Source organism: Zymoseptoria tritici, chromosome 9 (genome assembly GCF_000219625.1).
Source record: "Zymoseptoria tritici IPO323 chromosome 9, whole genome shotgun sequence".
Lineage (NCBI taxonomy): Eukaryota > Fungi > Ascomycota > Dothideomycetes > Mycosphaerellales > Mycosphaerellaceae > Zymoseptoria > Zymoseptoria tritici.
In genome coordinates, this window is record NC_018210.1 from 552,645 (window position 1) to 577,524 (window position 24,880).

Consider the following 24,880-nt stretch of genomic DNA (forward strand, 5'->3'; position numbering starts at 1 on the left):
AAGATCGAAGTGTGGGAACGGAAAGAGTAGGTCTGCTTAGCTGAGATCGCCGCTGGGATGGCTCTGTTGGCGGATTGGTCGATGATCGCCCGAATGAGAATTCGATGATCCGTGATGTGATGCGAATGTGATGAGCGGACAGCTTCGGTAAGCTGTGATGGTATCTAGTAAGTAATGGGTAGCTTCCATGCCGGCTTTGCTGTACGGTGAGCAGGACGACCACTTTGTTTCCATTTTCTTTGTGGATTGATGGTAAGTTCCGCAGAAGAGATTCGTCTGGGTCTATAGTCTACCGCGGTGGTTGTTGCAGTATGGACGAGTTCAGGGAGGAAGTAAAATGCTCGAATCGGAGGGTCGTGCACTCAGAAAGCAGCAGAAATGAAGCACACAACAAATTGAACAACCACATCGATAATTCAAATCTCCATTCCCTCCACTGAATCTATAGCCTTACAAACCGTCCCAAGACCTCGTAGTAAAGCACCGACGGACTCTCTCTCTCTCCCAGAAAAACAGAAAAACAGCCCTCGCATTCATCCCATGCCCAAGCGTGCCACATCTTCTCCTCCGCCTCATCCTTTGCAAAAAGTTTCCCGATTTTCGTGTATTTTTACGCCTTCGCCGCCATCACGACGACTAAAATGCTTCGCTTGCAAAGAAACCGATCAGATCATCCAGCGCAGCAAAAGTCCTTCCAGACTCGCCTCCGCATACCGATCCAATCGGTCCATGATTGCTGTCAATAAAAAAAACAAATAAGTATATTATAGGGGAGGCGCCAAAGAGACTGTTCCTTTTCCATCATCTCATCCGGATCACTCTGAAAAACGATATCGCGTCAATTCAATCCCGTCGCAAAGCCTGCAGATCAATCGGTCTCCTCTCAATCACCGTCGGCGCTCTCGCCTCGTTCAGTGTCCTCACCACCCAACGACACAGGGCGAAGAACGGACGGTAGAGGAGGAACAAGAGGAGGAAGATGAGGATGAGGGAAGTCGATGTCAGCGGCCAGCGCCATTCGTGCGCGATTTCTTTGTACCTCCCAGCGAGTCATTGCTCTTTTTCGTAGCCGGCGGGTTTGGGCATGTTCATGACGTCGTACCATTTGGCCGTGCCTGTGATGTTGAGGTTAGTGGGTGGTGTTTTTGGAGGGTGTGGTGGGTGGTACGTACAAGAGTAGCCGTTCCAGTCGAAGTTGTCTTTGGGGTTGCAGTGGCATTTGTTGTCGATGCGGATTTGCTCGCCGGTCGGACAGTGGGTGAAGGGCACGTGGTAATAGGCGATGTCGTTGAAGAAGTGGATTTCTTCCTTTTTGAGCATGAGTGCGGCGGCGATGGAGTGGACGGGCGCGTCGCCCCAGCGCTCGTAGAAGAAGCCGCCTTCGGTGTCGAGGAAGTTGAAGTAGTCCGTGTACGCCTTGCTCCGCAGCCAGTTCAGGTTGCCGATTTCGAAGTTGGACCAGAAATGGCAGTGGTTGTAGGTCTCGCCGCCGTCGGGCGAGAGCCAGGCCATGGCATTTCCCTCGGTGATGTGTTCGGGGTGCTTCGTCATGAACTTCTTGACCGAGTCCCAGAGAGTGGGAATGGTCTCCACGTATTCGTAGAGGGACAGCACGAAGGAGTACTTCTTCTTGTTGTCGGCCATGAACTTGAAGGGGTCGTAGGAAATGTCGCAGTAGAGCTCGATGGAGGGCTCCACTCGCCAGTACCACTCATACTCGAGCATGAGAGGGTGCTGGAAGAAGAACCCAGACTCATACCGACACATGTGACGGTAGCTGATGCTGTCTCCGTAGATGATCTTGCGTTCGTGCATGTCCTCGCGCACTCGCTTCGCCTTGTCCTGATCAATGAAGGCTGGGAAACTCCAGTGCTTCTCGTCAATTTTTCCATATCTTGCTTTGCCAGATGTCAACGCTGTGGTGACCTTCTTGAACTGGTCGTCAAACTCCGCGTCATTCAAAAATACCCAGTCGTAGTTGTATGCCTTGTTGAAGCGGTCCTCGACCTGACGAATGCTTCGTGAAATTTCCCATACGTCCGAGTTTCTCGCCAACGTGACGAATGTCGCATTCAAGCGTTCGCCTGGCGCAGCGGCGACTGGTAGCTGCTTTCCTGCACCTGGATTGGGAGATGTAGTATCCTCGAACGCAGGCAAATTGTGTTGTGGTATAGCGATCTTCTCCTTGTCGGTCACATCTTGAGTGAAGGTATTCGATGAGGCCACCCTGTCACCTGTTCCCTTCCATATCCCTTGCGCTCTTAGGATGTCTGCGGCTGATTGGATGTGGTGGCCACCGGGTATGCTGGAGCTCGAGGAGGAGAATAATACGATGAGGATGAGGCAGACGATGGCGAGGAGGATGAAGCGGAGATACTTCGTAGAGGAGGCCATGTCGTTTGCGGCGGAGGAGAGGTGGTCTCGGTCGTGGTCGCGTGTTCTATCGGTGGACTCGGCCCAGCCAGGGGCTTTTCGGAGGGTGTTGGTATGCGGCAGTGGACGCCGTCGCAGGTTTGTATCGGCGCAGACTATGCTACCTCACTCACGTGCGAGGGTTGGCGGTGATGTAATGAGGGTGGTATGGTTTTTGCGACAGTCGGACTTGCAAGAAAAGAGTGGACACTGTCTGTGAGCTGTGCCAGAGGAGTAAGAAAGTAAGATTCCAGGGAGGGAAAGTCGGGAATGCAAGTCGAGTTGCACAAATGCACGGCGGGGGATCCAGGGCGTTGAGAAAAAGAGGTGAAATTGAATCAAAGAATGGCAAGGTCGGGGGTCATGTCGCTGACCAGGCCAGGGAGAGATCTCGTATTTGAAGACGGGCCCTCAAGTCTCGTTTCAAAGACGTCGACTCTTGAAATGTCGCAACACGTAAAACCGGCGATTTACACTCGGGACTAGAAGTGAGGATCACGCTGTGAACGGATTACGTAATGCAACATCGAAATTCCGAGAACGTCAAGAAACATGATATTGACCAAACTTCCACGAATTAATGCGCAACAACCATGGATCCTATGAACAAGGCATTGCAGCAGCTGGAAGAGAGCAATAGAAAGAACATTGTCAAAATTGCAACGGAGCATGCAGTGGACAGAGTCACGTTGTGGCGGCGATACAACAAGCTAACTGGATCTCAAGCTGAACGCGATGAGAAAAACTCGATTCTCTCACACCAACAAGAACGCACCCTCGTAGCCTATATCGACTCCCTCACACGCAGAGGCATTCCACCTACACCTGACATAGTTCGCACGTTCGTCTACGACATCTCAAAGGTCTATCCAAGCCGCCACTAGGTGCCACGATTCGTGAGGAGACACCGCAAAACGCTGGATTCCAAATACCTCAATGCCCTCGACAAGAACCGTAAGCACGCAGACTCTGTGCCTCAGTATCAGGCCTATTACAACCTCCTTAAACAGAAGATTGAGCAATACAACATCGAGCCGCAGAACACGTACAACATAGACGAGAAGGGCTGGTTAATTGGCATGCTTCAGAAGTCAAAGCGGGTCTTCACGAAGGAGCAACTCCTCACAGGCCGTCTTGTTAGTAACATTCAAGACGGCAGTCGCGAATGGATAACCTTGATTGCAGCTATATGTGCTGACCAGACATCACTGCCACCTGCGTTGATATACAAGGCCGTGACTGGCAACATCCAGTCCTCGTGGCTACAAGACTTCGACATGAACGAGCACTTCGCCTTCTTCGCATCCTCACCAAACGGCTGGACTAACAACAACCTTGGACTCCACTGGCTCACGAAGGTATTCGAGCCATATACAAAGCAGAAGGCTGGCAGAGGCTATAGGCTCCTTGTGATTGACGGCCATGGATCACACGTTAACATGGCCTTCTTACAATACTGCATCGATCACCGCATCTTCGTAGCAGTATTTCCACCTCACTCAACACACCGCTTGCAGCCTCTTGATGTCAGTCTCTTCGGCCCATTAGCCAGCTTTTACAGTACAGAACTCTCACGCTTCCTTCACTGCTCTAAGGGCTTGTCAGCTATCACAAAGCGTGACTTCTTCAGGTTGTTCTGGCCAGCGTGGCAGAAGGCAATAACTCCAAAGAACATAGAGTCTGGCTTCCGCAAGACTAGACTCTATCCACTGGATCCATCAGTCGTGCTTACTATGTTTCAAGAGCCGGCTAACAAGGGCAAGAGCGTCCACTTCAGCGATAGTTCAAGGCCAGGCACTGCTAACGACTCACGACCAAACACCGCCAGACCTACAACAGCTGGCACAGACACCTCTGTCATCTCGAACGACTGGCGCAAGACAAGGGCCCTCATAAAGTGCGTGCTCAAGAAGCCACAGAACGACAAGGATCAGAAGATGATCTACCAGCTCACCAACACCCTCCTACATGTTCAAACGCAGAACCAGCTCCTTAAGAGTAAGAACACTGGCCTCCGACGGTCCTTCAAGAATAAGAAGAAGAAGAGACAGCGTGCTAAACCGCTGCTGGCTCTTCCACAAGGGCAAGCAGCTCAATTCTATTTACCGGCCAAACTTGAAGCTAGCAAGGTGCTGTTAGCCACCAAAGAGGCTGAGAAGGTAGCCAACCAGCAGAAGAAGGAAGCAGAAGCTATATTAAGGAAGGTAGATCAACAATTGAAGGCTGAACAGCGGATACAAGCCATAGCCGAGAGAGCGCAGAAGAAGGCTGAGAAGGCTTCATTGCTGGAGACGAAGAAGGCTAATTCACAGCTGAATACCGACCTCAGAGCCTCTGCTCGCACAGCACTGCCAGCCAAGCGCTGCAGAAGGAAGGCAGTGGATAAACCGGTGTTGATTGTAGTGTTAAAACTGCCCTCACTGCGGAGGAAGGGTGTCAATCTAGCTGAATCCTCCCAGCCTCCAACACGTATGACCTTGAGGCAACGGCTTCAAGCTACTCAGAGCTGATAGATATAGTCTCTAGCATCATTTCGAGCTACATATCATGTTCATTGGACTTGTGGTTGTGATGTTATTAACCATTAAAGTAGTGTGAGCAATGAAGCCATGCTCTCGTAAAAGTGTTGCATTACGTAATCCGTTCACAGCGTGATCCTCACTTCTAACGTATCACATCTCCACGCTAAGGTATACCTGTCCTGGCCGAAGGTGTTTCTTGAATCCAGTCCAGTGCAGCCACAAGACAAATCGGCCACGCAACGTCCAACGCGGCATCTCGTAGGGGGCCCAGGGACGCTTCCGAGGTGCAGCGCAGTTTTGCGGTACGAAGATATCATTGCCAAGGTCAACCACCCGAATCGTGTCTATTTTCACTGCAATCAACGCCATCTTCTGGGGACTTGCTAAACGCAGTGCGGTTAAATTCTAAACACCGTGCGGTTAAATTCTAAACACCGTGCGATGCCTCAGGCACCTCTATATTAATAAGCGCCGACTTTATTTGATGAGCGCTAGTGACTATTTCATTAGCGCTAGCCTCAATTACCTGGCGCTAGCGACGACGACGTTAACAGTGGTTAACAGTGGCATATAGACGACGACATAAACAATTAGCACAACATAGGTAACTCTCGTGCATTCGACAGTAAGGATATTACCACAGTGCATTCCCTACCCCCCCTCTCTACCCCTAAGGTCGTCCACCACCCTGTCCGCTAGCGCCGGTGGGCCCAGCTGTTATATTAAGCAAGCCTGGCGCTTATTAAGTGAGGTCGGCGCTCATTAAGTAAGGTCGGCGCTCATTAAATGAATCTACCGCCGCCGCCCTCAGGTCGGCCAGCCCTGCTACCGTCGACGACACCAAGGCGTTGCACGAGTTAGACGCCTTTCCAACTAACGCCGACGCTTATTAATCGACGCCGGCGCTCATTAATCGACGCCGGCGCTTATCAAATAAGGTCGGTGCTAATTAATGTAGCTACCTGCCTACCGAACGCAGACGACGACGGCGCAGTCGACAGACCGCCTAAGTACATCTCTTACCCGCGTAAACGACTCGTACGGAAGCTGGAAACGCCGAATCCGGTGTTAAACCTGCAGCTAATAAGAGGCCTAAGAACTCCTCGAGTTTTGGACGATGTTGCGGCAGTAGGATAAGTTGTTGTTAGTAGCGTGTAGTAGGTGTGTGTATGTGTGTGTGTGTTAGACACCTATCGCTGGGCACGCCTCGGTCGCATTGCTGAGTTCAACCGGTCTATGTATTCAACCTCTATAATGTGCTCGTCTTTACCGGTGTATCGATAGTAATTAGGAACTTCGTACGGCGTAATAGGCCTTATGTTGGTTACTATACGGCTGGCTATCTAGTGCATTAGACGCTCTACGCGGTTAAGACGGTCTGCTAACGCTAGTGTTAATAATGTCGCTAGTGGATGCGTCGCTGGATGTGTCGCTATTCCGGTGTTTTAACAGATGTTGCTAGTACTATAGCATCGCGTAGTACACGACCTGTTCTGCTTGCGGCATAAGCACGCCTTGCTAATATAATGCCTACCGTTCTTCGCTCTGCAGCTACACCTGCCGCCGGTACTAGTCTGTAATAACTAACTCTGCGATAGCTGACTCTGCGATAGCTAACTCTGCGATAGCTAACTCTGCGATAGCTGACTCTGCCGGCTGCGAGCGAGCGACTGCACCGGCATTGCTAGCTAGCTATCGCGGCGGCGAAGTGTTGTATTGTCCACGTCGTCCCCGCCGTCCTGCTCTTGCTGCTCTCGCTGTTCTCGCTCTTGCTGCTCTTGCTAGATGCGTGCTCTGGTCGCTGCCTTAATGTGCTTGGCCTAACGAGGCTCGCGCCGCGTGCTACTAGCTCCGGTGTTAGCAGTATAACTCCGAGCTATAGCTGCCTGTCGTTTGCGTTAACGCGGAAGGGGGGGAAGTATGCGTAAACCGGTGCGTAGTTGCTTGGCCTTCCGCCGGCGGCGTTCTTGTAAGGCTTTCCTCCGACGGCGCATATCGTCGTCGTCGTCGTCGCTTAATAAGGAGAGTTCATCGTCCGACTCGGGGAGATTAGCGGGTTTAGGCGGTGGAGGTGTGCTGTATCGAGGGTTGGGGTTGTCGTCGTCGCTGTCGTATCGCACTCTAGGGCGGCGGATCCTACGGTTACATCGTTTACGTATAACCTGCCCTCCGGGGATAAGGTAGTATTAATCGAAGTCGTCGGGCTCGAGGATCTTAATGTTACTACCCTTAATCCCTTCGCGCTGCTTATGCAAACATAGCACACCCTTAGTAGCTCTAGTGTGACTAGTGCACATTGTAAACACGTAGTTCTCGTCTGTTGCTACCTCCGCTAATTCGTCCTGCATCTTCTTGCGTTTAATAAGCGCTAGCTTTAAACCCTTAGTAGAGATACACCGTGTGAGGACACCCTCACGATGACGCCCTCTACCTGTCCCAACCTGGACCATCCTGGCACTACAGATTACCGGTGCCATCTTATCTGGCCCAGACTAGGACATCCTATAGAGGGACGAACCTCACAGGCGCACGATGGCCCCCGAGCGGACGTTAGACTACGACCGGTGCCTAGTCTAGGCGGAGGGACGCATTTGGCAATACGAAGGGCGGGTACATAGCCTCGAGGGACGCTCTTGTCTATTCCCTTCCTTATCGAATCGACTCGTTACATTCTACAACTATTTGTTTTCGGTGCAAGCCTACATTCCCTCTCGAGGTGCTTCTAACATTTAATTCGATTAAAAACAACCGTACAACTATACCGAAAACCACCGACATAGCTCCAAAGGTTACCTGTCGTTAGGACGATTCCCTTCCTAACACCTCCGCCCGATAGTAGGCGAGTGCTTCCTCTACGGAGCTATCGGCTACGCCTGCTAGTTAACTGCAGGACGTTGACCTTCTTAACTAGCCTAGCTCGGGAGAGACCGCGGAAGAAAGGGCCACCCGGGAGCACGACAACGAAGTCGCCCGCGCTACCTTCGAGTTCTTAACCCTTTAGCAGAAGATTAAGGAACTCCGTGCCGAACTGGACTATCCCACGCCAGAAGGGAACCCAAGGACGGCTACCCTCCGCTACCTTTTCTCCGAACCTAACTAGCACACTAAAACGAGGGATAACCTCCCCAAGTTAAAGGAGCCACCAGTCTTCGAGGGCAAGTCGCGTACGAGCTACGACGACTAGGTCCGAGCCCTCGAAAGAGCCTTTAGACGATACGAAGGATTCGCCGAACGCGAAGACCGCAAGGTCGACTTTGCTGCCGACTACATAGGAAAGCTCCAGCAAGACTACTAGGAGCGCCACGTCGACGGCCTTAACGACTAGTCTAAGCCAACCTAGTCTATAATAAAGGAGGTTATGCTCAACTCGATAGGCACAGAGACCGAACGGCGCGAGAAGGCCTACGAGAAGCTGAAAAAGGTTACCCTAGGTAACCGCACGCCGGAAGAACTCCTCGAGGAGCTGAAGACACTCTGGAAGGAGCTTGATAAAAGGGACGATAGTAAGAAGATCCTTAGGTTCTATAGCGCCCTTCTATAGACCCTTCGCAACCGCCTCTCGAACTACCCTACTGCCCTACTAAACCTGGTGGACGCCGAGGAGAGGGCTAAAAAGGCCTACCGTGCTAACGAGGGCTCCAAACAGGAGGCTCGTAAGAGGCAGGCTGCTAAAAGGTCCTCCAAGTAGGCGAAGAAGCGCCCTAGCGACGGCTCTGCTACTCCGGACGGTAAGAAGGCAAGGACTAGCGATAGCGAACAGAACCCGAAGGCCCCCTCTAAGGCTACGTGCTACGGATGCCAACAGGTCGGGCATATCCGCCGCAACTACACTAACTAGCACCTGTGGAAGGATTCGGGGAAAGAGACGCCCCCTAAGTAGACGCTGTTGCTTAGGTGGGCCAAGTCCTCTACAATAAGGATTAGCGGCGCTCGGCTAAGCCAGGAAAGCGCCGCGCCTAGCAAGGGCGCCTAATCAGCGTCGAGTTGACGCTAAACGGCCTAGGGGAGTCTAGAAAGGTCCGGGGCCTGATTAATAGCGGCGCCCAGGACAACTTCTGCGACTCCATGCTAGCAAAGGAAATGGGGTAGACGGTTTCCGAGCTATCCACCCAGACAAAGTACCTAACTCTAAATAGCCAGAGCCTGCAGGTCTTTGGAGAAACGAGAAACTCCTACAAGGCTGTAGACACCTCTGGCAAGGCGCAGGGGTGCGTGGACACGTTCAAGGTAGGACGTATCTACGGTTTCGAAGTCGTGCTCGGCATGCCCTGGCTCGAGAAGTACAACCCGGGTATTAACTTCGCTCTAAAGGAGGTCTTCTGGAGGCAGAAACCTCGAAAGCGTCAAGCAATAGCGGTAGTGTCCCCGGACAGGTTCTACCGGGAGTGTCTCGGTAAAGTCGAGGCAGCTCTTTACGTTATGTCGATCTAAGAGGTCGAGGATGGACTCGAACTGGACTAGAATGGCGTCCTAACGGCGTACTCTGACTTCTCCGACGTCTTTTCGGAGGAGTTGGCTAGCGAGTTGGCACCGCATAGACCGCACGATCTCAGGATCGACCTGGTTGAGGGAGCAAGGGTCCCATTTAGCCCTATGTACGCTCTGTTAGAGGCAGAGATAGATGCGATGCGCAAGCAGCTCCCTGAACATCTAAAGAGTAGCTTTATTCGCCGCTCGACATCCTCGGCGGGCGCGCTAATCCTCTTCGCGAGGAAAAAGGACAACACACTCCGCCTCTGTGTCGACTACCGCGGCCTAAATGCGGTTACGGTGAAGAACAGGGGGGGTCTTCCCTTGATTTCCGAGTTAATAGACCAGCTAGCTGGCGCCAGGTACTTCACGAAGATAGACCTCCGCTACGCGTACCACCGTGTCCGTATCCGGGAAGGCAACGAGTAGAAGACAGCCTTCCGGACCAGATACGGCCATTTCGAATACACCGTGATGCCCTTTGGGCTCTATAATGCCCCCGCGGTGTTCCAAAACTTTATCAACAGCGTGTTAGTAGGGCTGATCGACGTGTTCTGCGTCGTTTACCTCGACGACATCCTTATATACTCTAAAACGGTGGAGGAGCACGAGGGCCACGTCCGGGAGGTGCTGGAGCGCCTCCGGAAACACAAGTTGTACGCCAACCTGTCTAAGTGCGATTTCTATAAGGACCGCGTCGACTACCTCGGGTACGTTATTACACGTGATAGGCTAGAGATCGACCCAGAACGGGTCAGATCGGTCCAGGAGTGGCCACTTCCCCAGTCGATACATAACATCAGGGTCTTTATCGGCTTCGCGAACTACTATAGGCGCTTTATTAAGGGCTTCTCACGCCTCGCTGCGGCGCTTAACCGCTATACGGAGGGGAAAAAGGCAGTAAACCAACGCAAGAAGGAACGAGCATACTTAGAGCTTGACGAGCAAGCTATACTTTCCTTCGACGAGTTGCGGAAAAGGTTCTCGGAAGCTCCCATCCTGCGCCATTTTAACCCAGAACTGCCCTGTAGGGTGGAAACCGACGCCTTAGGCGAGGCGATCTCGGGCATCCTAAGCCAACCGTACGAAGACTACGGCAAGACGCAGTGGTTCCCTATATCATACTTCTCGCGAAAGATGATCGCGGCAGAACGGAACTACGTCACGGAAGACGCTAAGCTATTAGTAGTCGTAGACTCTTTTAAGCACTTTAGACAATACCTGGAGGGGGCTCGATACTAGGTCGAACTACTAACGGATTATGCAAACCTGCAAACTCTTATAACGACCAAGACCTTGTCCAGGCGGCAGGTTAGATAGGCCGAGTAGTTGTCGCAGATCGACTTCAGGACTATTTACAGACCCGGTAAGGCTAATAGGGCGGCGGATGCACTAAGCAGAAGGCCCGACCTTACGGACAAGGACCACTCTGGACGGTAGGCTACAGACGAAGAGTCGTCTGCAAGCTTGCGGCTCCTCTAGACGGCATTCCAACCGCATCTGGACCATAATAGACCAGTAAGGCACGTAGGGGTAGTAAGGGACGCCCCAGACCTAAAAACGCGCCTAAAACGCGCCCTCTTGAAAGATCCGACCTTTAATAGGATTAACGAGGAGAAGGACCAAGCGGAACCTACTTTCTAGGTAGATCGATGGACTAACGAGGATGGGGTCGCGTATATAGACGGCAAGGCCTACGTACCTAAAGGAAGTATAAGACTCCAACTGCTTTAGGAGTGCTACGACGACCCTATGGCAGGGCACTTCGGCTTCTCTCGAACGCTCGAACTTCTACAAAGGAGTTTCTACTAGCCCAAAATAAGGAAATACGTCAAGGACTACACACGAACGTGTCAAGCGTACAGCAGGGCAAAGCCACGGCGGCACAAACCTCACGGATTGCTGTACGCAGAGCTACTATCGCTCACACTATAGGAGGATGTAACGCTAGACTTTATAACGGACCTGCCACCTAGCATGCTTCTGGGCCAGGCTTACGACTCAATCCTGGTGATCGTAGACAGATGTACCAAAATAGTCCATTATGCGCTATGTAAGAAGACGATTACCGCAGCAGAGCTCGCAGAGGTGTTTATAAGGGAAGTCGTACGACTCTATAGCGCACTAGCTACGATTACGTCGGATCGAGGGCCCATCCTAACCTCGAAATTCTGGAGCACGTTCTGTTTCTGCCTTAGCATACGCCGGAAACTAAGCACAGTGTTCTACCCTTAAACAGACGGGCAAACAGAGCGCCAAAACCAGACGCTAGAGTAGTATCTTCGCACATACTGCAACTATAAACAGGACAACTAGGCCTCCCTACTCTCTACTGCGGAATTCTCGTACAATAATAGCGTACACTCCGCAACAGGGGTTACGCTATTCCAGGCGTACACGACACGGGACCCTCGGCGGTGCTACTAGCCCAGACTACGCCAGAATGGACGAGAAGCCCCGTTCGCCGCACAACTTGCGGACCGCGTTATCTCCAACCAGAAGAAACTGCGGGTCAGACTAGCCAAAACAAAGAAGCAAATGGCTAAGTAGGCGAACGAGCACAGGAAGGACATCTCCTTCAACGTCGGAAACGAAGTCTACCTCAACACACGCAACATTAGGTTATTAAGACCTTCGGCGAAGCTCGATCACAAATACATTAGGCCTTACAAGGTAAAAGCGGTTATTAACCGCGTCGCATACACGCTCGATCTACCAGACTTACTGAAGATCTACCCAACCTTCTATGTTTCTCTGCTAGAACTATCTATCCCGGACCAGTTTGGTCGCAAACAGGACAGGATGATGCGATACGACGCAGGAGAGGACAATAAATACGAAGTCGAGGCCATTCTAGCCGAACGTGTAGACGAACTGAACAATCGGGAGTACCTTATCAAGTAGAAAGACTACGACTGGTCCGAGAACTCCTGGGAAGCAGCAGTTAACATTAGCCCGGCAGCAATGCGGGCCTACCGGCGTAGAATAGGCTAGAAAGGACCGACTACGCGCGGTAAATTCCAGAAAAAACGCTGACCCCCTTGGTCAATTTTTCAATCCTTTTTTGCTTTATAACATTAGACTTTAACATTTTTAATAATTCTAGGGATTTCATTTGGGCGTCAAGGCTTTCCATTCTGGACCATTCTAGTCCACGTCAAGCTATTCTGCGCTATCATAACTCAAAAGGGCCCCATCACTCTGCGTAATAGCGTTATCTGTCATACCCTGCACACTGCTGGAGCTAACTAGACCAAACCGGCTTAATTATCGCTATCCTCGTCCGAAGCGTCCTCTCCACGCTCCCAAGCGGCCGTAGTGCTTACCAAAGCCTTTAACGCCTCCCTATTAGTCTTTCCCGTACCCCTAGCATACGAATTGAACCTCTCCAGGGCCTTGCTGTTGCGATTCAAGGCAGTCTTGTACTTGTTAAGCTTGTCTGTCAACGACTAGACCGTAATAGCGCCCTTTGGATCAATCAGGCGGCTTCTCTTGGCCCTCGGGGTCCCGGTAGCAGCCTGCTCCTACATCCTGGCGTTAGCATAGCCCAAAATGCGCTAGAACGGTACACTTACGGCCTTCTCTATATAAGCAGCGGCCGACCTGTCCCGCTTCTTAACCTTTTGACCCGTCGTGTCCTACTCGCGGGTACCCTGGTACAAAGTAAGACCCTCCGGGCCGCGAACGCTGTTTCCAAGCTCCCTAAGGCGCCAACTGTCAGCATACTAGTCCAAAATGAGCCAGAACGGCACATACAACTCAATCGAACCAGCAAACAGGAGCACCTTGCTCCTCAACTTCTTCCTATTGTCCGCGTTCACCACCGGATTAGCGTACTCTGCTTAAATCTAGGCATTAATAGTGTCCTACTCGTCCTTACGGGCCGGAGGGAGCTATTTAGGGTCAGCCTGGATCCAGAAGACTCCAGAACAGTCCAGAAATATCCTACCTGGAAGCAATCGGCATTTCTGTCGTCCAGACAGCCGGCGCATTTAGTAGTAATGCCCTTAATAGGTTTCTCTAGCCCCAACTAGCACAGTTTAGTCAAGTCTTTGTTTAGCTTAACGTCTTTAATGCAATTAAAGCACGGATTGTAGTTGAAAGCCCCGTTGCGGACCTTTTTGGCGTAATCGTTGCGCACAAGGGCCGCGGCGGCGGAAGACATAGTATGTCTGCGCCAATATTAGCCTTGCTAGACCCAAACTGGACCATACTAGCACCACCCCAGATTACTTACTTTTTAGTAGTTGGTAAAGAAGAGAGAAAGTTTGGAAGAAGAATTAAATTAATATAGCGACGCTACGGACCCGCAAATCCTTCTAGATTGGGACATTTGGCAGCTGATAGCTTATGAATTTTCCACCGCAACTAAGGTTAGTTGCAGAGAGGGGAGGGGGGCAATGTAAGGACACCCTTACGATAACGCCCTCTACCTGTCCCAACCTGGACTATCCTGGCACTACAGATTACCGGTGCCATCTTATCTAGCCTAGACTAGGACATCCTATAGAGGGACGAACCTCACGGGCGTACGATAGCCCCCGAGCGGACGTTAGACTACGACCGGTGCCTAGTCTAGGCGGAGGGACGCATTTGGCAACACGAAGGGCGGGTACATAGCCTCGAGGGACGCTCTTGTCCATTCCCTTCCTTATCGAATCGACTCGTTACATTCTACAACCATTTGTTTTCGGTGCAAGCCTACATTCCCTCTCGAGGTGCTTCTAACACACCGCATAACGTAGTCGAAGCAGCGCATGTTGCGGAAGGTTGTCTGCGTCTTGTTAATCGCATTCGCCTTAGCCGCATTGTATTGTAAGATCGACGACTCGAAGTATAGAGCCATCTTGCGGAACAACGTAAGGACGTCGCTCTTTAACGATCCGAGCTAGCCTTTAAGACCAGTATGTCTACTCTTACCAGGTGACGAGGCCGTAAGACTATAGGCAAGTATCCTGTTCGTCTAAGCCTTAATATAGAGCTCCTTGTGCCTGTCGAGCCACTACTTGTTAAGGTATCTAACGAGATCCTTCCAGGCCTTAAGGGTGTCGGGTGGTAGTGCAGTTGTAGTAGTGCGGTTGGGGCTACTTCTGATGTTTAGTATCGCGAAATCCTCGTCGTAGTCGTCGTCGCTATCAGCTCTAATATTATTAGCTCCTACATCGTCTTCTGCATTGTCGTCTTCCTCGTCGATCGGAGGTAGCTGTTCGGAGCAGTCGACTAGAGCCTGTAGCGCATACTCGTACTCTGCCTCTGTCGAGGCATTAATAATCTTGCGGTAGAAGCCTATAAACTCCTGCGCCTCCTTACTTAGCAGGAACTTAGTGCTATAACTATCGGGCTGGACACGACCGAGCTTGTTGCCGGCCATAGCCTCGACGTCCGAGTTTATATGCTACATGTAGAGCAGGTAGGAGCATGCTATTAATAGCATACAGTTATCTAGTGCCTTGATTATCGCGCGGTCGCGGTCGTAGATAAGCACCGATAGCAGGTCCAGTCCGTTGTCCTCGAAGAGATCCCCGAGGGCTTAGAACGCCTATACGTAGTCTTTTTCTTTCTCACCCTTTATAAGGCAGTGTGCAAGAGGCACCGTAACGCTAACCCGCGTAACCTAGTAGAAGCAGAGCAGCGGCAGGCTATACTAATTAGTGCTGTACGTGCAATTAACGATAAGGATGTCGCTATTCTCTCTGTATATCTCTACAAGGTCCGGGTAGGCGAAGAAGACTCGTTTTAGGCGCCTGGTCGCTTAGTTAAAATCCTAGATAGCTGTAAAACCCTCCTCGCTAAGAAGCTCTATTGCGGCATCGACTGGGGTCCTTAACTCTAGTTAAGACAATCGGATTCGTACGAATTCGTTGTATATATCCTTAAGCACCAGTTTGGGCTAACCAGGCTCGTAGTAACGAGCGATAGCTATCGACCGAGCGACCTATAGTGTCGAGCTAGTGTTATATGCGGACAGGAGGAAGGCTCTAATATCGTTTACATCGCGAGCTCGTCTGCGGTAGGTTGCCAGACTGATAGCATCGACACCCGGGTAATTGTAAGCTCCTTCTGACTTGCTAAGCGACAACTTCTATATTTAAGGATCCTTTAGGTCGACAGCGTAGAGATTAAGCGTAAAGGGACATCCGGTCTTCTTCGATTTGCGGTTAGGACGAGAGCTGGGCTTACTAGAGTCGGCCGCCAGCTTGCTGCCGTTCGCCTTCGAGCACTTAATATAGAATCTGCGCAAGAAACTAACCGAATTGTACTGCCTGCCTCTATCCTTCCTTACTTCGTAGCCGTGCATCAGGCCGTGGTCGTAAACAGCGTTTAGGCAGGCGACGAGATCGGGGTAAACGATCCGTTCGTCGATAGCGGGAATAGCACGGTAGCTAGCGACAGTAACGCTACTACGGAGCGCAGGATTATAACTATTAAGGAGCTTATGCTTATCTTCCTGCTTATCTTCCTGCTCGTCTTGCTATGTCTCGTTCTACTCGTCGTCGAGGAGGCTATTTAATGCCTCGTCTAGCTCCTAGTCGTGCTCGCTAGTAAGTCCGCCGCCGTGTCGTAGTGAGTTGCTAACGGTAGCTATGGTGTAGGCAGTATCGATGTGCGATGCGGAATGGAATAGTAGCTCTCGAGCGAGGACTGTACAAGGAGGATTCGAGGGAGGTGCTAGATGTGCTGGATCTACGGGGGGAGCGCTTGTGGTAGTTTGAGCCTGCTATTGCGAGGCTGGCGGACAGCAGAGAAGGCTCCGGAAGAGATCCACACGGTGTTAGAGGTATGCATGTTAATAGAGCTGGTGTAGCAATAACAGGTCGCAAATATTACACAAACAACAATACGAGGAAGTTAACATTTATCTGCGTTCGGGGGAGACTCCGACGCTAACTGTAAATAGCTGGCGCCAACTAATACTAAGCTGGCGCTAACTAATATCGGGCTAGCGCTAATCAAATAGCTTAATGTTTTGATTAGCGCTAGCATTGCTAATTGGTTCGGCGCATTTTCGAGTGGAGCCTGAAATCTCTGCTATGCTTGGCGACTACCTTACGTCTGTCTACCGACTCCACATGTTGTTGTTTACTACTAAAGCGAGGAATGGACACAGTTGCACAGCAGACGACATACTCGATTTATTATCATTATTATCTAAAACAAAGCTAATTAACGTAGGGCTTGTTGTGCGCTATGCACTAGTTGCACCGACCGAACCTACTAGCGCTCTATGTCTTGTACGGGAAGGCCTCTCGACCCTCCGCGTAATCGCGACGGCAGCGCTAGCAGGCCGGCTTCTTAATGGTGCCGTATTCGTCGATGCGGCCGGCACTACTCTACTTGCGCTGCGTAGCAGGTCGCAATAGCGACTACTCCGCTACAGTCTTGCCAAAAGGCCCCCCCTCTATACGCCGAAGCTCTACCTTGTTAGGTTAGCCGCGGCCACCCTTCTTCTTATTATCCTTTATCGCCGCACTTAGCCCGACGCTACCGACACCGAAACTACTAACCCGCGAACTACTACCTAAACTACTACCTAAGCTACTAGTAGTAACCGAATCCTCCTTTACCTTTACCCCGGCTAACGCCTTTCCCTTCTCCTCCTCCTTACCCTTCGCCTCGGGCATTCCTATTATCTTATTATCTTAGCCTATTGTGGGCAGTAGCTCGTAGCTATTATCGGAGCCGTCCCCGTCGGCAAGGGGTTAGGGAGGGGGGAGGTCGAGGAGGGTAAGGAGGGAGAGGTAGCCGAGGTCTAGGCTACGGAGGTTGTGGTTGCGGTAGTAGAGGACCGTGAGGAGGGCGAGGGGGGCGCGGAGGCGAGAAGGAGGGAGAGGGCGTAGAGCCGGAGCCGGAGCTTGTTAAGGAGGTGGTAGTAGTAGTAGCATTACGCTAGCGACGAAGAGAGGGTTAGCTACGTAGGCTAGGATATTGCGGCGGCGGTTGGCGGCGAGGCGGGCGGAGCGGAGATTCTTGCGGCGGCGGAGGCGGGCACGCTCGTTGCGCTCGGCGGAGGTGTTTATGTCGCGGACCGAGGACACGAAGGCGCGAAGTGCTACGATTGCTAGTACGCGAGACATAATAGCGGCGGCGGTGGTGGTAATACGGACGACGAACAGGAGAAGAGAGAACAAGCAGTAGGCCTTAGTAATGTTGTTCGAAAAGAAAAAGAGAAACCTTTTAGAGGGCTTAGTAGTACTGCTGCTGCTACTGTCGTTATATAAGCTGTTGCTAAAGAAGGAAGGAAAAGAGAAGACGGAGGGTGTTAAGGATCGCTCGAAGATATACTACTAACCTGACAACCCTAACAATAGGAAGGAAACTCTACAATGGCGAGAAAGTGAAGCACGACGCTAATCGAGTGAAGCCGGCGCTAATTAAATGCCGCTGATGCCCGTTAATCGACAAACACACGACAATACCAAGGAATCGCCTAAGAGTGAAGCATCGCGACGACGAGGTGAGTGAAGCTGGCGCTTATAAAAGCACGCTAGCGCTTATGAAAGCACGCTGGCGCTCATAAAAGCACGCTAGTGCTCATCAAATGGCGCTGGTGCTCATTAAATGGCGCTGGTGCTTATTAAATGACGCTGACTCTCACCAGTTGACCGCCGGCGCGACGACGATAACGATTACCGACCATACTACCACCCTCCGACTCCGAGCGAGCCTGGCGCTTATTAAATGAGCCTGGCGCTTATCAAATGAGCCTGGCGCTTATTAATACTACGGCCAACAGGCCGAGCGCGCATGCAGCCGCTCCGCCGCCTTCGATTCCGCTAAATATGCGATTGCCGCAATAAAACGCTTGCTTACTAATTACCCACAACAATTGCATAGTTAGCTGACCTTTAGCCGTTTATCACTTTCAAACTTCAACCTTCAACCTTTAACCTTCGACAGCACCTTTAACACGTCTACTGCTACACACTGCTAACGTTCGCGTCCTAGCGACGACGGCCTGGTCTCGAAACACGGACCAAGGAGTCTAACATGCCACCCTTACCGCTCTACCGCCGACCGCTCCATCTCCATCGACCGCATCTTATCTATCGACCGCCTTATCTATCGACCGCCTTAACTATCGACCGCCTTATCTATCGACCGCATCTCATCTATCGACCGCCTCATCTATCGACCGCATCTTATCTATCGACCGCCTTATCCATCGACCGCATCTTATCTATCGACTGCATCTCTACTCGCACTTACCCTATGCAATTTAGCGTCCGCCGCGTCCGCCGACCCCCTTAGCAACCTGGTTACTACAAGAGCATAGCATTAGTTATTACAAGAGCATGGCGTCAGTTATTACAAGAGCATGGCGTCCGCATATCCCTATTGCACCGGGTACCCTATCCTGTCTACTACTACCCCCTCTACTACCCCCTATCGACTACCCCTACCCCTACGGCCTATACCTTCTTGCCCGCAGATTAAACGAGGCTATATATTTAACAGAACTAACTACTTGCTATCTAATTACAAGCTTAGATCTTGCTTGCTGTTTTTATAGTTAAGTAGTTTGTCTCCCTAATTCTTATTCCATTTCCTTTAAAGGATGATTTCTCAGAAACGTATTTTAATCTTATAGGGGCCCTATGTAGAAACTATATAGCTTCTGATTCTTATACATCAATTACACAAGGTCTAGTGTTTAACTCTAAGAATTTAGCTAACTGCTTACAGGCTCATAATTATCTTTTTGCCCTTTTAATAATTGTGAGCCTGTAAGCGCGTTAACACTATTGCCGCTAAGAAAAGCCGCTGCTTATCAGCTTATTAAATAGCTACAACAATTGCATAGTAACGGTGAGGTAAGGACGTAAGGTTGATATAGAGTCGTCGACGACGTCGTTCAGCCAATGAACGATGCTAGCGCTAATCAATTGAGGCTGGCGCTAATGAAATGGTCACTGGCGCTCATCAAATGAAGTCGGCGCTTATTAATATAGAGGTGCCTGAGGCATCACACGGTGTTTAGAATTTAACCGCACGGTGTTTAGAATTTAACCGCACTGCGTTTAGCAAAGCCCCATCTTCTGGCTCACGTGGAGACCGACGGGAGCAATAGATGAGCACATTTGCGCGTGCTGCGCGGCATGCATGGCGACACCGCGAAGCAACAATTTGAATATCTGCCCACAGTCGAGACGCGATAGAGACTTCCAGGGTCAAGATCTCCTTTCTCGTACAAATCCCTGCCACTACCGGGATACCGCCCAAGAACTTCGTTCCTCCTGGCTGTACCCCATCAATAGCAGTCTCGTCAAGGTGCAATGAATATTCAAGAGCGAAACGCTCGCCGAACGAGGACGAGTACTGTTCGACGATGCCCATCGTGTACGCTCAAAGCAAGACATGACCAGGTGCCCTCATCGCTTCCTTCTGATGTCGTGATCTACGCTCTCTGGTGGTTCAAATGAATGCATTTCGTCGATTCTGTACACCTCAATTGCTGTCCCGGCAGGTAGCAGCGTCTCCATCCGTTGATACCTCCTGCCATGAGCGCGTGGGCCAGAGCAGTAATACGAAGTTGCAGAATGAGCATGAACCTGTGGCAAGATAGGTGAGGTTGCAATAGAGTCGGAGAAGAGAAAGAGGCAGACGAGCAGGACATCTGAATCTGGCCCCACCGGAACTGATTCCGCTAGCTCCATCCAAAAGCTCACCACGTCAATCATTTCGCCTTCACTGCTAGAACACCACCATCTCACTACGCAATCGCACGCTGGTCGACCTCACGTCTTGGGATAGCGCCGACCACATCATTCTTTTCGCGCGAAAGCGCTCAACACTCGACCCGAGCGAACAGCCTACAACACCCTCCAACCATGTCGTTCTTCGGCTTCGATTCCACCCTCCCACGGGACCGCACCCAGCAGTCCAATTCGAGGGGAATGTTCGACAGCCACGATCCTTTCGCCGGCCTGAGCAGAGGTGCTGAGGAGGATGAGGACGAGGTTCTCGATTTCGAGCAGACCTACGATGGCTTGGGTCAGCATTTGCAAGAGTCGGGAGACACGTTCAACGATGACACCTTTGGTGGAGATGAGCCAGTCACTCGCGAAGCTGTTGGCAGGGACTTTGACTTTGCTGGCAAGACGGCGAATATGCGGGATAGTCTCTTGGAGGAGCAGGTCTTGCATCACGCCCGAGAGCCGATGCAATTCTCTCGTGCGCCGTCCAAGCCTGCTAGAACTGGATATGAGGCGTACAAGCAGCCGGAGTACATTCCCAAATTGGAGGCTGATGCTTCGATCTGGGGCAATGCCATTGGTAAAAGGCAGGCTGAGCCTCAGCAACAGCAGCAGCAGCAGGCTTCTAAGATGATGAGCTTGGACGAAGTCGAAGCTATGATGCGCGCCCAGTCTCGCCCAACGCCTCCAGCTCAGCCTGTCCAGGATACCCACTCGCAGACCCTTGGCTTGAAGAGCATGCTTGGTCTTGGTGGAGTTGCTCCAGCTCCACCACCTCAGCAGCAGTTCGAGCAGAGGGCACCACAGATCTTGCAGCGACCTCAGCAGCCACCACAACAAATGCCGCAGCAGCTTCCACCGCATCTCAGAGCGCCACACCAGCAGCAACAAGGACAGCAACCTCCTGGCAATGGCAATATCCGACCTCTCTCGCAGGACTTCCAAGGTCAGCCACCGCAGCCAATGCAGCAGTTCCAGCGTCCTCCCGGCATGCCAATGGGACCCCCACCGCCTCACATGCAGCAGCAGCAGATGGGACATCAACGTGGACCATCCTACAACGGCCCACCAGTCACCCGTGCCCAGCAATTGATGCAATTGTCGCCCGAGGAACGCGAGGCCTACCTTGCAGAGGAAGCCAAACGCGCCAAGCGGAACCACAAGATCCATCTGCTGAGCAAGAACAACGGCCTCATGACGCCGCAGGACAAGAATTTCATAACGCGAATTCAACTCCAGCAGCTCTTGACCGCCACCGGTGGTGTTGACAATGAGCCGGGTAGTGAAGAGCAGCTTGCCGAGGACTTCTACTACCAAGTGTACGCTCAGATTCGCGGACCACCTCGCAGCGGACCAGGTCAGCCACTCAACCAGTTTGCTCAGACCTACCTCTTCCAGACAGGCAGCCGTTACGGTTATGGCCGCAGTCGCCATCACCCAAGAGGTGGTGACAACCATGTCCAGCGGATGGAGCAGCAAGTCGCACGAGCAGTTCAGGCAGCTAAGGACCGTCCGAAGAACAAGTCACTGGTGGTTGAGGGGTCACTCGGCAAGATCGCTTTCAGCAATTCCAAGACACCACGACCGCTCCTCAACATCAAGCGCCCGGAAACCGACACCAGAATGAGACAGCCACCCAAGCCGGCAGACCGCAAGACTGCTCTGCGGGATATTGAACATCTCTACTCGACATTGATGAGACTTGAGGATCATGAACGCCGCAGCCCGCCGCCACCAAACGAGGAGAGCCCAGCAGACGTCATTGAAGGACATATGAGATGGCGCAGTGGGCTGCAGGAGCTCAACCAGCAATTGTGGGAGGCCATGAAAGTCATGGAGCCCATCCAGTCCAAGTAAGACTCGCCTTCCTCGGTCTCCTTACAACAGCCAGCTAACATTCACTCTAGCCCCACAGCGCCGCACCCCTTCATCCAGCTTCTCTCCCACAGCAAAGGCAAGAAAGTCATCCCGCGCACCTTCCGCCACCTAGACGATAATCAACGCCTCACGATGCTCACCCTCATTGCAATCCACCTCGACGTCCTCGACGTCATCCGCGAAGCCTACCCACCCGCTGACAACTCCTCCATTCCCGCCCGCGTCAAAGAAGAAGTCGAACTCTTCGCCACCATGTTGATGCCCGCTCTATTCTCCTACGTCAACGAAGCGCCCCTGAACATCATCATCGGCCTCCTCGGTCTCGTCCTCGACCGCGTCAATGTACAAGCCATCGCGCGGACCAAAATTGGCGTCTCCATCCTCACCATGCTCATCTCCCGCGCGGAACTCGTGCGTCAACAACCCGCCGCCAACGAAGACTGGACACAATGGGCGGACTTGTATTCCCGACTCTTCGACACCATCGAGCCGGTGCTGCCATATGTGTTCCCGACGGATACGAACGTTTCGGCGAGTGAGGATGTGCATGTATGGCAATTTTTGGCGGCGATGGGAGTTGGTGCGACTCCGGATCAGCAGCAGAGATTGGTGCTGGGAGTGAAGGATCGGGTTATGGAGACTGTGGCGGTTAGTAAGACGTTGCCCGAGGAGATGAGTCGGAAGAGGTTGGGTGATGTGAATTTGTTCATGAGGGCTATTGGGTTGGACGTGGAGTTGTTGGGTTAATGAGGGAGGATATATACAGAGACGTGGTGGAAAAGAGTAAAGACACACAATCAGGGTATGTCGGAAATGAATCAAGCATTTTTCTCACCAGGCCTTGGGCAATACAGGGTTGAAGAAGGCCGATGCCCACTATGCGGTCTTCAACAAGACGTGGTCGTGGACATTGAGATTGGCCGAATCGGGGCACTTGGAAATGTCGGGAGAACACGACTCCGCTCTTGCGGTGCTACCACGTCTCGATCGACGACCCAAAAAACTCGCACCGCAACATGGTAAAAGTTCAGCATCGACGGAAATATTTCCTCCTCCTTCCCGATGGAGTTCACGAAATGTCTATCAATAGACCACCACTCTCTCTATCCGCACGCGCCAACACGCTCACGTAGAACTAACCCTGATCCATACACCGACATCAGTCCACCATCGAGGGAGTACAGTATTGCTTTCTCTTCCCGATGGAAGCTCACGCCTGCTCCTGCGCGCCAGCACGCGAGCGTATCTACCCTGATCCATACACCTAACGTCATCGACATCAATGGAATGGCGACATGGTGACTCCCGGAGGCATGTGCCATTGAGGTCGCTCTCGTACATGTTTGTTATCGTCTCGAAAGATCTCAGCTGAGGGCGTCAATCGGCAGACTGCAGACACTTTCCAGCAAGGATTTCGAGGATCATCACATTCACAACAGCATCGCGCGAATCTACGGACCGGACGAAGAACGTTTGACCGAGAAGCCGTCGAAAGATATCGAAGGGTCGGTATTTGTCGACATTGACCTCCGCGAGACGCACCTCAGCAAGGCGTTGAACGAGTTCGGAGGGACTACATGCGTCTGACCTCTTTCGGCGCGCTCGTCGGCATAGATCCGAGCTCGATGAGCAAAGTCAAAGGCTTTGGTATACGTGAGGTCGTCAGCACAATGGCGCGATTGGAATGAGCAAGCAGAGGAGCAAAGAAGAGGCTCGTAGATCGCGGTGATTCCAGGTTGCTTCCATGAAGATGATATGTATACGAGGTAGAACGACGCATGGCGAGTCCACCTCGTGTCGGTGTCGTTCTCGTTCATCGGCAGATATACTCGCATGGTTCGAGGTTGTTGTGGTACGAGCTTCTCATGGGATGCAAAAGGTCAACGCATCGACAGCGGAACGGATTGCCTGTCAAAGTCTTTGCGAAGACGTCATTTCAATGCTTCTGCCATCGACTTCGGATCGAGATGGTACAGGCCAGAGCACGATTTGAGCAGAGAGGTGTGCTCAGCTTGCGCCATTCGCATCACACACGAGGAAATGCAAGGGCACCGCCTGCTCGCCATCCTTCCGCTGCTCTCTCTCGGCCGACTCCGAGCTCCTACAATACGAGGTCATATGGGGATCTCCACCTGCTTCTTCGTGTCCGCGATACGTCATTTGCGTCTCTTTGCAGGTCAGATGGCTCGATCTCGCTGACAGCCCGTCAGAGGAGGCACATGCATATCAACGGGCGGGACGGTCCTAAGTGAAATGCCAGGGCGAAAGTATACGGGATCGATTGGACAAATGCTCCGAAACATGGATTCTTCACACACAAAGTGACGATCGGAGCACGGCTGCTCGCCTCTGCTTGGCGTCGAACCTTTCTCCAGTGCTCCACCGCACGAGTTTATATACGGATCACACACGAGGACAGACAAGAGTCTTGCCTGCTCCCACGTCCCTGCGCTGCTCTTCCGACGATCCGGTCCTCCACTTCTGCGCTGCGATACGAGACTCTCTTCGTATCTCCGCATGAGTGGACCTCTGGCAAGAATGAGACAAGTGCTGTGGTGGAGATATTGGACCGCGAACATGCGACCCAAGTGTTTCCTTAGCCTTGGTCGAGACGCTAAATCTTGCCGAATCCTCCGACAGTAAAGCTTGACCCCGCGCTAGGTTGCTAACGACATCACATCGAACGCAGACCCTGGTAAAGCACGGGTCGGTCACCGTCAGTTGCAGACCAAAATTAGCAACGGTAGCTTGGATCCGCTCCGGGCAAACACACCGCAGCGAAGCCGTGTAGCGAAGTAAGAACTGGAGGCTGGGCGTTGCTCGTCACGATACATGGAGGACCCGCAGGAGGATTGATATAAAGGCTCCTCGTGCGACCCTCCAGAGCAGTCCATCATCACTCAC

At 52.0% G+C, this 24,880-nt stretch overlaps 2 protein-coding genes across 2 annotated transcripts; one reads left to right on the forward strand and one right to left on the reverse strand.

The window, feature by feature from the left end:
* Nucleotides 1-780: 780 nt before the first annotated feature.
* MYCGRDRAFT_62211 (uncharacterized protein) lies at nt 781-2,752 on the reverse strand (the record flags this gene model as incomplete). The annotated part of the gene is made up of 2 exons (XM_003849737.1): nt 781-1,115; nt 1,173-2,752. 2 exons carry the CDS (start codon nt 2,392-2,394, stop codon nt 1,051-1,053), a joined length of 1,287 nt encoding a protein of 428 aa, XP_003849785.1.
* A 17,379-nt stretch (nt 2,753-20,131) lies between these two features.
* Nucleotides 20,132-22,723, forward strand: MYCGRDRAFT_101160 (uncharacterized protein; the record flags this gene model as incomplete). Its single annotated transcript, XM_003849276.1, has 3 exons — nt 20,132-20,797; nt 20,879-21,951; nt 22,006-22,723. The coding sequence occupies 3 exons, from the start codon at nt 20,234-20,236 to the stop codon at nt 22,721-22,723; spliced, it is 2,355 nt and encodes a 784-aa protein (XP_003849324.1).
* Between the last annotated feature and the right edge of the window lie 2,157 nt (nt 22,724-24,880).